Genomic DNA, 12152 nt, shown 5'->3' on the forward strand with positions numbered 1-12152 from the left:
TTCCTCAGGATAGTGTCCTCGGCTCAACCATCTTCAGCTGCTTCATCAATGACCTTCCTTGCATCATAAGGTCAGAAGTGGGGATGTTCACTGATGATTGCACAATGATCAGCACCATTCACGACTCCTCAGTACTGAAGCAGTCTATGTCCAAATGCAGCAAGACCTGGACAATATCCAGGCTTGGGCCGACAAGTGGCAAGTAACATTCGCGCCACACAAGTGCCAGGGAATGACCATCCCGAACAAGAGAGAATCTAACCATCGCCGCTTGACATTCAATGGCATTACCATCACTGAATCCTCCACTATCAACATGCTGAACTGGACAAGCCATATAAATACTGTGGCTACAAGAGCAGGTCAGAGGCTAGGAATAGTGTGACAAGTAACTCACCTGCTCACTCCCAAAATCCTGTCCACCATCTACAAGGCACAAGTCAGGAGTGTGATGGAATATTCTCCAATTGCCAGGATGAGCTCAGCTCCTAAAACACTCAAGAAGCTTGACACCATCCAGGACAAAGTAGCTTGATTGGCACCCCATCCACAAACATTCACTCCCACCACCACCGACGCACAGTAGCAGCAGTGTGTATCATCTACAAAATGCACTGCAGAAACTCACCAAGGCTCCTTAGACAGCATCTTCCAAACCCACGACCACCACCATCCAGAAGAACAAGGGCAACAGATATTTGGGAGCACCACCAACTGGAAGTTCCCCTCCAAGCCACTCACCATCCTGACTTGGAAATATATCGCTGTTACTTCACTGTCGTTGGGTCAAAATCCTGGAACTCCCTCCCTAACAGCACTGTGGGTGTAGCTACACCACATGGACTGCAGTGGCACAAGAGGGCAGCTCGCCACCACCTTCTCAAGGGCAATTAGGGATGGGCAATAAATGCTGGACTAAGTAGCAACACCCACATCCCATGAATGAATAAAAGAAAAAAATGTAGCGTCCAGGTGATATCTCTGTAAACAAAGTAACATTCATTGCAGGTGTTTAGGAGCAGATAGTAGTGATTGGAGGAAATGCTTTGAAGCAGCTTGTGGTCCAGACTGTACTGTCACGTTGTCTCGCCCAAGTAGATGTGATGAAACTGCTCACAAACAGAAACAGTAGCCATGCACTCTTTCTCGATCTGAGTGTAGTGTCGTTCCGTTTCGCTAACGCCCGCGTGGTAAATGTGACTGGTTGCCCTTGCTGCATTCGAGCTGCTCCCAGACCTGACGTAGTGTGACGTCAAGGTGATGTCATCATTGGCATGGTCATACTTCAACACTGGCTTAGTCATCACTGGTTGTTTAATTTTAGCATACGCTGCTTCTTGTTCTGTTCCCCAATCCCACTGCATAGCCTTGGCAGAGCTTGCATAATGGTTCACACTCTGGCGACAAATTAGACAAAAATTTTGCTAAATAGTTGATGAATCCAACAAATCGTCGCACTGCTTTCACATCTGTTGGTTGCTGTATCGCTGCTGCAGCTCTCACCTTGTCAGGATCTAGGCGAAGACCTTTTGCTGTCAATATATGACCTATGTACTGAACTTCAGGCTTCTTCAATTACAATTTTTTCTTCAGGTTCATCTGGTGAGTCCCCTCTAGCAGTCCTATTAAATTCTGATCATGGTCAGCTATGGCTTCCTCCATTGTCTCCTTATTCATAGACTAGTAGATCATCCACTATGGCTTCCACTTCAGGAAGATCACTGACTATCTCATGCTGTCTGCATTGATACTCTTCTGGAGCCATGGAAATGCCAAACAGCAGGCACATCCATCTGTACCTCCCGAACCGTGTCCAGAGTATAGTTAGAAAGCTGCTGTTTCTATCCAGCTTCACTTGCCAGTAACCATCCTTTGCATCAAGGCAGTGAATATCTTTACCTTGGCAAGTTGTGGCAAAATTCCTTCAATGGTTGGCATGGGGTAGTGAGACCTCTTCACCATTTTATTTAGAGCCTTTGGGTCTAAGCATACCCTGAGCTTTCCAAATTGTTTCCACTGCAACCATGCTGCTAACCCAGTCTGTAGGAGTTGTCACTTTCTTGATTATTCCCTTCTTTTCCAGCTGTTCTATCTTGTTTTCTAGGCTGGACTTGAGGGCAGCTGGAATTCTTCTCAGCAGATGCTGAATTGGTCTTACACTCTCATCTGCTTCGAGATGATATTCACCAGGAAGACATCCAAACCCTGTAAACACATCTTTGTACTCCTCTAGGATCTGTTCAGCAGTCAGGGGTCTTGTGTGCTATGATACGCTGTAAATCTCTGTTGGTATATTTAGGGTTACCAGTCCAAGCTTTAGATTTGCTGCAGGTGAGATAAGTGGCAAACGCTTACTGTCTATGATCTGGAACTCTAGATCTTCATTCTTGTCTTTGCACTGGGCCCTCAGACTAATTTGCCCTCTCGGTTTGACTATCGTGCCATCATATAGCCTCAACCTTACTTTTGGGGGCTTTGTTTTTGGATCTCCATGTTGAGCCACTTGGTACAGGTCCATGAAGATCATGATGTTGCATGATGCACCAGTGTTGATCTGACACTTCCTGTTCACTTGATGTTTTCCTTCTGCGGTCATCATTCTAATAGTCACAAACCATTTATCACCTATAGATTTGATGCCGTATAGTGATTCGTCAGACTCTGGCTGATATCCCTCCAAAGGCCATCTGTATCGGTTTCCTTTGCTTCTTTCTAGCCAAACACTTGTGTGCAAAATGATTCAGCTGCTTGCAGTTAAAACTCAGCTGACAACATATAGGACAGGCCTTCTTTTCTTTTGTGTCTTGTTTTTCCCAGCATTTGCATCCTGCCCTTTGTCCGTGATCGTTCTGCTCTTTCGGCCTGGAATGTCTACCTGTATAATGTAAAGCATGGTCTGTTCTGCTATGAATGTGCTGTAGCTGATGTTTTACAACCTCTGCACTTCTGCACATGTTGATCGCTTTCTTGAGACTAGGTTTCTCCTCTCTCAGTAGACCTGCTCTCACTGTCGGATCCCTTATGCCTGACACAATCCTATCTTTAATGAGGTCATCTTTTAGTTGCCTGAATTCACAGGATTCAGCGAACTGCGTTACCGCAGTCACATACTGATCGATAGACTCTTTTTCACCTTGAGCCCTAATGTTGAACACATGCCATTCATAAGTTATGTTCACTTGGGGTTCAAAGCCTGCTTTCAAGGCTTTCAAAATTTCTGTTGTCTGTCCTTCAGAGAGATTTAGTGTAGAATACAATTTGTAGCAGTCTCTCCCCAGCTGTGTTAAAAGTGTTGCTACTCAGTTTGGCTCCGACTTGTTCATTAAGTCTGTTGCAATCTAAGATTTGCAATTGCAAGTGGAAAAACTTTCAGTTCTTTCACATTTCATTTCGACAGGAGTCGGGAGAGGAAAGTTCACAGCCATAGTGAGACTCACCCAGTGATTCACTGCAGCCTGTTTCTTGTGCTTGCTTCTCCTTTTCAGTGGCTTGTTTAGGAGCTTTCAGCAGCTCTGAACATTTCTGTTTCCCTGTTTTAGTAGCTGTGCTTCTTTACAGCTCTTCAAAACTCACTCTCCACTTCTGACACCATGTTACGAGCTCAAAGAGTACAATGGTTATTGTGTTCTGTCTTTATTAGAACTGAATGTAACATAACATGGCAGAGGTCACATGACTACAGCAGGCCATTATTACATGATTGCATTTCAATCCAAATAGTTCTGATGAAAGACCATGACCTAAAATATTATCTCTGTTTATCTCTCTACAGACGCTGTTCGACCTGCTGAGTCAATCTGTTTATTTCAGATTTCCAGCATCTGCAGTATTTTGCTATTTAGAAGGTTACAGGAGATTTGATACAAAATCAACAATAGTTTTGATAGATAAATAGCCAGTGAAAAAGCCAGATATGTAGCTGGCGAAATTTAACACAGACAAGTGTAAATAAGGAGAAATTGCTCCAGTTGCAGAAAGGTCAGTAACCAGAAGACACAGAATTAAAATGATTGACAAAAAAATTGAGGAGACACAGAACCATTCCCTGGAGATTCATACCCCAGAGGTACCCCAGAGGATGTGTTAGGCGACCCTCCAGAAGCCCCCATACAAGGACTGCATGGGAATTGCCTGCGAATCTTAGACTTCTGTTGGGCAATTACCCTGCACTTGGCACCATCTAATTTAATTTGGAGACCCTGGATGGTTCCAACTCAGTTAGTAGAATAGTTACCCAGGAGAAGTTAAATGGATTGAAATCAGTTCTAACTCCTGAGTAACTGGGACTGACCCCACCAAGCCAACCTCCTGACTACCCTCCCAACCCTGGGACTACGTTCCCCACCTCCTGACTAACCCCCAGCACCCTCCTGATTATCCTCCTGGCCCCACCCCGACTACCCTCCACACCCCAGTTACCCCCCCCCCACCATCGCACCCCAACTACACCCTCCATCCCCGACTACTCTCCACACCCCGCTGACCCCCCACTCCCCCAATCACCTGACTCTTCCCCCTGCCTTCCCAACACCCCAACTTTCCCCTACACCACATGGACTGCAGCGGTTCAAGAAGGCAGCTCACCACCTTCTCAAGGGCAATTAGGGATGGGCAATAAATGCTGGCCTAACCAGCGAAGCCCACATTCCGTAAATGAATAAAAAAGAGAGGAGAGAATGAAAGAGAAAGACAGGGACAGAGTGAGACAGAGATGGACAGAGAAAGAGAGAGGGACAGAGAGATGGAACTCAAAGAGAGACAGTGATTGAGTGTGAGAGAGATAGAGAGAAAGATGAGAGTGAGAGAAAAGATAATCACTGAAAGGAGAGATATATAAAGAGAGAGACAGTGACGGAGAGGATGGTGTGAGGACTCCGACCTGTAAGCGGCTCCACTGGATTCGGCCGACACACCGTGCTGCATTCCTCCAGGCCTGCTTCGCCCCAAAAATCAGCTCGTTCTGCATCAACTGATAGGAGCCAGTCCTCTGCACCTCCACCTCCACCTCCGTCAGACGCTTGCTGTGGCCTAGAGTCCCTTCCCTGAGACAGGGGATGAGAGAGAGCAGCTCAGTTATTGAGAATGGAGCTGAAATATCTCACAGGCTCTCTATCCACCCTGTCAAAATTCCCCTCATTTCCACCTACCCCTACCCTCCCCCTTACTCCACCCTATCCCTACTGAACCCCGATACTCCCTCCACTGAGTACCACCTCTCTCGTCCGCCACCCACCCATCACCCCTCACCCCAATCTCCCCCAAGCCCTGTCCCTTCTCCCAAGCCCCCTGACCCTGCGGCGTTCCTGCACCTTTTCATGGCTGTGTAGTACTGGTTGAGGAACACTGTTGCTCGCTGCAGCAGTTGCTTCTTGGACTGGGCTTCACCTTCTGGTTTGGATATGAGCTCTTCAGGGAACATGATAGATCCCAGGCATCGCATCTCCGAGCACGGGCATCGCTGAAAAGAAGCAGACAGCAAAAGATGGTCACGAACCAAACACACACAGCTTTCAAACACTGTCCCCAACCTATACAGGAACAAGCAGTGATAGAACCAGAGGGTGACAATGGATAGGGAATGATAAACACAGAATCAGCATGGGGGATATTAGAAGAAAAGGGAGACAAGGAAGAGCTTGGGTTGGGGAGGTGGTGGGAGACAGGGGATGATGAGGGAGGGGGTAGGGAGGGAGGGGGCATTGGGGAGAAAGAGGATGGGGGTGGGACCTATGTTGAGGGCCAGGAACAATGGCTCTCAATTGCAGAGGGAGGCAGACATTGATACATGTTCTGCAGTCGCACGCACAGATCAAGGTCCTTGGGGATGAAGAGAGATGGTGAATATGGATGTTGGCAGGGTACATATAGAGTTGGAGCAGGTGGTCTCTCTGAGGAGAGAGTACAGACACAGGAAAAGCAGCTGAACAATATTTTTATTTGTTCATGGGATGTGGGCGTCGCTGGCAAGGCCAGCATTTATTGCCCATCCCTCGTTGCCCTTGAGAAGGTGGTGGTGAGCTGCCTTCTTGAACCGCTGCAGTCCATGTGGTGTAGATACATCCACCGTGCTGTTAGGGAGGGAGTTCCAGGATTTTGACCCAGTGACAGTGAAGGAACGGCGATATATTTCCAAGTCAGGATGGTGTGTGGCCTGGGGGGGAGCTCCCAGGTGGTGATGTTCCCATGTCTCTGCTGCCCTTGTCCTTCTAGATGGTAGTGGTCGTGGGTTTGGAAGGTGCTGTCTAAGGAGCCTTGGTGAGTTCCTGCAGTGCATCTTGTAGATGGTACACACTGCTGCCACTGTCCATCGGTGGTGGAAGGAGTGAATGTTTGTGGATGTGGTGCCAATCAAGTGGGCTGCTTTGTCCTGGATGGTGTTGAGCTACTTGAGTGTTGTGGGAGCTGCACTCATCCAGGCAAGTGGGGACTATTCCATCACACTCCTGACTTGTGCCTTGTAGATGGTGGACAGGCTTTGGGGAGTCAGGAGGTGAGTTACTCACTGCAGAATTCCTAGCCTCTGACCTACTCTTGTAGCCACAGTATTTATATGGCTAGTCCAGTTCAGTTTCTGGTCAATGGTAACCCCCAGGATGTTGTTAGTGGGGATTCAGTGATGGTAATGCTATTGAATGTCAAGGGGCTATGGTTCCATTCTCTTTTGTTGGAGATGGCCATTGCCTGGAACTTGTGTGGTGTGAATGTTGCTTGTCAGCCCAAGCCTGGATATTGTCCAGGTCTTGCTGCATTTGGACATGGGCTGCTTCAGTATCTGAGGAGTTGTGAATGGTGCTGAACATTGTGCAATCATCAGCGAACATCCCCACTTCTGACCTTATGATGGAAGGAAGGTCATTGATGAAGCAGCTGAAGACACTACCCTGAAGAACTCCTGCGGTGATGTCCTGGAGCTGAGATGACTGACCTCTAAGAACCACAACCATCTTCCTTTGTGCTAGGTAGGACTCCAACCAGCGGGGAGTTTTCCCCCTGATTTCCATTGACTCCAGTTTTGCTGGGGCTCCTTGATGCCACACTTGGTCAAACGCTGCCTTGATATCAAGGGCAGTCACACTCACCTCAAGTGTACGTCTCCCTTTATTCACTCCCTTTCACCCTCATAATTCGCTTTAGAATCAGATAACAAGAGAGAACATATTCGGCCCATCGTACTCATGCCGGCGCTTTGTAAAGCTATCCAATCAGTTCCATTCCCTTGCTCATTCCCCATAATCCTGCAAATTTTCTCTTTTTAATCTTTCATCCAATTAATTTTTAAAAGCTATTATTGAATATGCTTACTCCTCCCTTTCAGATAGTGCATTCCAAATCCTAACAACTGACTCTGATCTTCATCAGGGCGGCGATGGTCGTCGGGACGGCGGTGGTTGTCGGAGCGGCAATGGTCGTCAGAGCAACGAGGACCGTCGGGACGACGGTGACCGTCGGGGCGGCGATGGTCGTCAGGCGGCGATGGTCGTCGGGGCGGTGGTGACCATCGGGGCGGCGATGACCATTAGGGCGGTGATGGTCGTCAGGCGGCGGTTGTCGGAGTGGTGATGGTTGTCGGAGAAACGAGGACCGTCTGAGTGGCAATGGTCGTTGGAGCAGCGATGGTCATCGGAGCGGCGGTGACCATCAGAGCGGGGGTGATGGTCGTCAGAATGGAGGTGACCGTCGGGTGGCGATGGTCTTTGGAGTGGAGGTGACCGTCGGAGCTGGGGTGATGGTCATCGGTGTGGGGGTGACCGTCGTGGTGGCGATGGTTTTCGGAGCAGAGGTGACTGTCGGAGCGGTGATGGTCGTCGGAGCTGCGATGGGTAGGATGGTAAAGTGGGTAGAAGGGTAAGTGAGTAGATGGGTGAGGTGGGTAGGTGCGTGAGGTGGATAGGTGGGAGAGGTGGGTAGTTGACTAGGTGGGTAGGTGGGTGATGTGGGTAGGTGGGGGAGGGGGGTAGGAGGGTGATGTGGATAGGTGGGAGAGGTGAGTGGGTGGGTGAGGTGAGTAGGGGTGAGGTGTACAAGTGGATGAGTGGGTGAGGTGGGCAGGTGAGTGAGGTGGGTAAGTGGGTAGGTGGGTGAGGTGGGCAGGTTGGTGAGTTGTGTAGGTGGGTGAGGTGCATAGGTGGGTAGATGGGTGAGGTGAGTAGGTGGGTGAGGTGGGTGGATGGGTAGGTGGGTGAGGTGGGCAGGTGGGTAGGTGGACATGTGGATGAGGTGACTAGGAGGGGAGATGGGTGAGGTGGGTAAGTGAGTAGGTGGGTGAGGTGGTGAAGTAGGGAGATGGAGGTGAGTGAGCAGGTGGGTGAGGTGGGTGAGGTGGTAGGCGCGTGAGGTGGGTAATTGGGGAGATGGGTGAGGTGGGTGAGATGGGTACGTGGGGAGTGGGTGAGGTGGGTAAGTGGGGAGGTGGGTGAGGTGGGTAGAAGGGGAGATGGGTGACGTAGGTAAGTGAGTAGGTGGATGAGGGTAGGCGAGCAGGTGGGTGAGCGGGGTAGTGTGTGAGATGAGTAGGTGGGTGAGGTGGGTAGGTGGGTGAAGTGAGTAGCTGGGTGAGATGGGTAGGTGGGGGAGGTAGGTAGGTGGTTTAGGTGAGTAGGTGGGTCAGTTGGGTAGATGGGTAGGTTGGTGAAGTGGGTAGGTGGGCAGGTGGGTGAGGTGAGTAGCTGGATGAGGTGGATAGGTGGGTGAAGTGGGTAGATGTGAGTGAGGTGGGTAAGTTGGGGAGGTGGGTGAGGTGGGTAGGTGGGCAGGTGTGCGAGGTGGGTAGGTGGGTGAGGTAGGTAGGTGGGGGAGGTGGGTAGGTGGGTGGGGGGTTTAGGTGGGTGAGGTTGGTAGGTGAGTAGGTGGATGAGGTGTGTAGGTGGATAGGTGAGTGAGGTAGGTGAGGTTGGTAAGTGGGTGAGGTGCGCAGGTGTGTAGGTATGTGAGGTGGGTAGGTGGGTGAGGTGGGTAGTTGGGTGAGGTGAGTAGGTAGGTGAGGCAGGTAGGTGGGTGAGCTGCGTAAGTGGGGAGATGGGTGAGGTGCGTAAATGAGTAGGTCGGTGAAGTGGGTAAGTGGGGAGATGGGGGTGGTGGATAAGTGAATAGGTGGGTGAGGTGGGTGAGGTGGATAGGGGGTGAGGTGGGTAAGTTGGGAGATGTGTGAGGTGGGTGAGATGGATACGTGGGGAGGTGGGTGAGATGGGTAGGTGGGTGAGGGGGGTGGGTGAAATGGGTAGGTGAGTAGATGGGTAGGTGGGGGAGGTGGATAGGTGGATGAGGTGACCAGGTGTGTGAGGTGGGTAGTTGGGTGAGGTGGGTAGGTGAATAGGTGGGTGAGGTGGCTGGGTGGGTGAGGTGGATAGGTGAGTGAGGTAGATAAGTGGTTGGGTGAGTGAGGTGGGTAAGTGGGTAGGTGGGTGAGGTGGGTAGGTGGGTGAGGTGAGTGGGTCAGTGAGCTGGGTAGGTGAGTAGGTGGGTGAGGTGGTGAGGTGGGCAGGTGCGTGAGGTGAGCAGGTTGGCAAGGTGAGTAGGTGGGTGAGGTGTGTAGGTGGGTTATGTGTGTATGTGGGTGAGGTGAGTAGGTGGGTAGGTGGGTGAGGTGGGTAGGTTGTTGAGGTGTGTGAGGTGCGTAGGTGGGTAGGTGGGTGAGGTGGCCAGATGGGTGACGTGAGTAGGAGGGGAGATGGGTGAGGTGGGTAAGTGAATAGGTGGGTGAGGTGGCGAAGTAGGGAGATGGAGGAGGTGGATGAGCAGGTGGGTGAGGCAGGTGAGGTGGTAGGCGTGTGAGGTGGGTAAGTGGGGAGATGGTGAGGTGGGTGAGATGAGTACGTGGGGAGTGCGTGAGGTGGGTAAGTGGGGAGGTGGTGGAGATGGGTTATCGAGTAGCTGGGTGAGGCGGATGCGGTAGGTAAGTTGGGAGGTGGGTGAGGAGGGTAAGTGAAGCTGGGTGAGGTGGGTAAGTAGTGGGTGAGGTGGGTAAGTAGTGGGTGAGGTGGGTAAGTGGGTACAAGGGTGAGCTGGGTAGGTGGGTAAGTGATTTGTAGTTTAGATGGGTAGGTGTGTGAGGTGTGTAGGTGGCTGAGGTGGGTAGGTGAGTAGGTGGGTGAGGTGGGTAGCTGGGTGAGGAGGATAGGAGGATAGGAGAGCAGGAGGGTGAGGTGGGTTGTGGGTGAAGTGAATAGGTGGGTAGGTGGGTAGGTGAATAGGTGGGTGAGTTAGATAGGGGGGTGAGGTATGTAAGTGGGTGGGTGGGTAAGTGGGTAGATGGGTGAGGTAGGTAGGTGGTTGAGGTGAGTAGGTGGAGCTGGGTAGATGAGTAGCTGGGTGAGGTGGGTAGGTGAGTAAGTGGTTAAGGTGCGTGAGGTGGTTAGGTAGGTGAGGTTGGTAGGTGGGTGAGGTGGGTAGGTGGATGAGGTGGCTAGGTGGGTGTGGTGGGTAGGTGCGGAAGGAGGGTATATGAGCTGGTGAGCGAGGTGGGTAGTGGGTGAGGTGAGCAGGTAGGTGGGTGAGGTGGATAGGTGAGTAGGTGATTGAGGTGGGTAGATGGGTGAGGTGGATAGGTGGGTAGGTGGTTGAGGTGAGTAGTTGGATGAGGTGGGTAGATGGGTGAGGTGAGTGGGTGGGTGAGGTGGGTAGATGAGTAGGTGAGTGAGGTTGCTAGGTGGGTCAAGTGGGTCGTTAGGTAAGTGAGGTGGGTAGGTGGATGAGGTGGGTAGATGGGGAGATTGGTGAGTTGGGTAAGTGAGTAGGTGGGTGAAGAGGGTAATTGGGGTGATGGGTAAGTGGGGAGTGGGTGAGGTTGGTAAGTGTGGAGGTGGGTGGGGTGGTTAGGCGGGTAAAGCGGGTAAGTGGGGAGGTGGGTGAGGTGGCTAAGTGGGGAGGTGTGTGAGGTGAGTGAGGTGGGTAGGTTGGTGAGGTGGGTAATTGGGGAGATGGGTGAGGTGGGTAAGTGAATAGGTGGGTGAGGTGGGTAAGTGGGGAGTTGGGGGAGATGGGTAATAGAGTAGGTGGGTGAGGCAGGTGTGGTGGGTAAGTGAGTAGGTGGGTGGGACGGGTAAGTGAGTGGGTGCGTGAGATGGCTAAGTGAGTAGCTGGATGAGGTAGGTAGGTGTGTGAGGTGGGTAAGTGGGTAGGTGGGTAAGTGAGTAGGCAGTTTAGGTGGCTAGGTGTGTGAGGTGAGTAGGTGGGTGAGGTGGGTAGCTGGGTGAAGTGAGTAGGTGGGTGAGATGGGTAGGCGGGTAGGTGGTTGAGGTGAGGTAGGTGGGTGAGGTTGGTAGGTGAGTAGGTGGATGAGGTGGGTAGGTGGATAGGTGATTGAGGGAGGTGAGGTGGGTAAGTGGATAGGTGGGTGAGGTGGTTAGGTATGTGAGGTGGGTACATGGGTGAGGTGAGTAGGTGGGTGAGGCGGGTAGGTGGGTGAGGTGGGTAAGTGGGGAGATGGATGAGGTGCGTAAATGAGTAAGTTGGTGAAGTGGGTAAGTGGGGAGATGGGGGAGGTGGATAAGTGACTAGGTGGGAAGGCGGGTGAGGTGGATGGTGGGGGGGGGGTGTGTAAGTGGGGAGATGAGTGAGGTGGGTGAGATGGGTACATGGGGAGGTGGATGAGGTGGGTTTGTGGGGAGGTGGGTGAGGTGGCTAAGTGGGGAGGAGGGTGAAGTGGGTAGGTGGGTAAGGTGGGTGACTAAAATGGGTAGGTGAGTAGGTGGGTGAGGTGGGTAGGTGGGTGAGGTGGGTAGGTGGATGAGGTGACCAGGTGTGAGAGGTGAATAGGTGGGTAGGTGAGTAGGTGGGTGAGGTGCTGGGTGGGTGAGGTGGAAAGGTGAGTGAGGTGGCTAAGTGGGCTGGTGGGTGAGGTGGGTAAGTGTGGAGGTGGGTGAGATGGCTAAGTGGGTAGGTGGGTAAGTGGGGAGGTGGGTGAGGTGTGTAAGTGGGGAGGTGGGTGAGGTGGGTGAAGTGAGTAACTGTGGAGGCGGGTGACCTGGGTAAGAGATGGATAATCGAGTAGGTGGGTGAAGCGGGTGAGGTGGGTAAGCGAGTAGGTGGGTGAGGCGGGTAAGTGAGTGGGTGCGTGAGATGGCTAACTGAGTAGGTGGATGAGGTAGGTAGGTGGGTGTGTTGGGTAAGTGGGTAGCAGGGTGAGCTGGATAGATGTGTAAGTGAGTAGCTGG

General features: G+C 51.6%; 1 protein-coding gene across 1 annotated transcript in view; it reads right to left on the reverse strand.

Annotated features, from left to right (window-relative positions):
* Positions 1-1076: 1076 nt before the first annotated feature.
* The window catches only part of LOC144683185 (nitric oxide synthase 3-like), a 71256-nt gene continuing 60180 nt past the window's right edge, over positions 1077-12152 (reverse strand). Inside the window, exons 3-5 of the mRNA XM_078546147.1 lie at positions 5310-5458; positions 4880-5042; positions 1077-1397 (exon numbers count right to left, since the gene is read on the reverse strand). Coding sequence (XP_078402273.1) covers positions 1077-1397; positions 4880-5042; positions 5310-5458 — 633 coding nt within the window. The remainder of the gene's footprint in view (positions 1398-4879; positions 5043-5309; positions 5459-12152) is intronic.

The sequence above is a fragment of the Cetorhinus maximus genome, chromosome 8, assembly GCF_964194155.1.
Source record: "Cetorhinus maximus chromosome 8, sCetMax3.hap1.1, whole genome shotgun sequence".
NCBI classification, from domain to species: domain Eukaryota; kingdom Metazoa; phylum Chordata; class Chondrichthyes; order Lamniformes; family Cetorhinidae; genus Cetorhinus; species Cetorhinus maximus.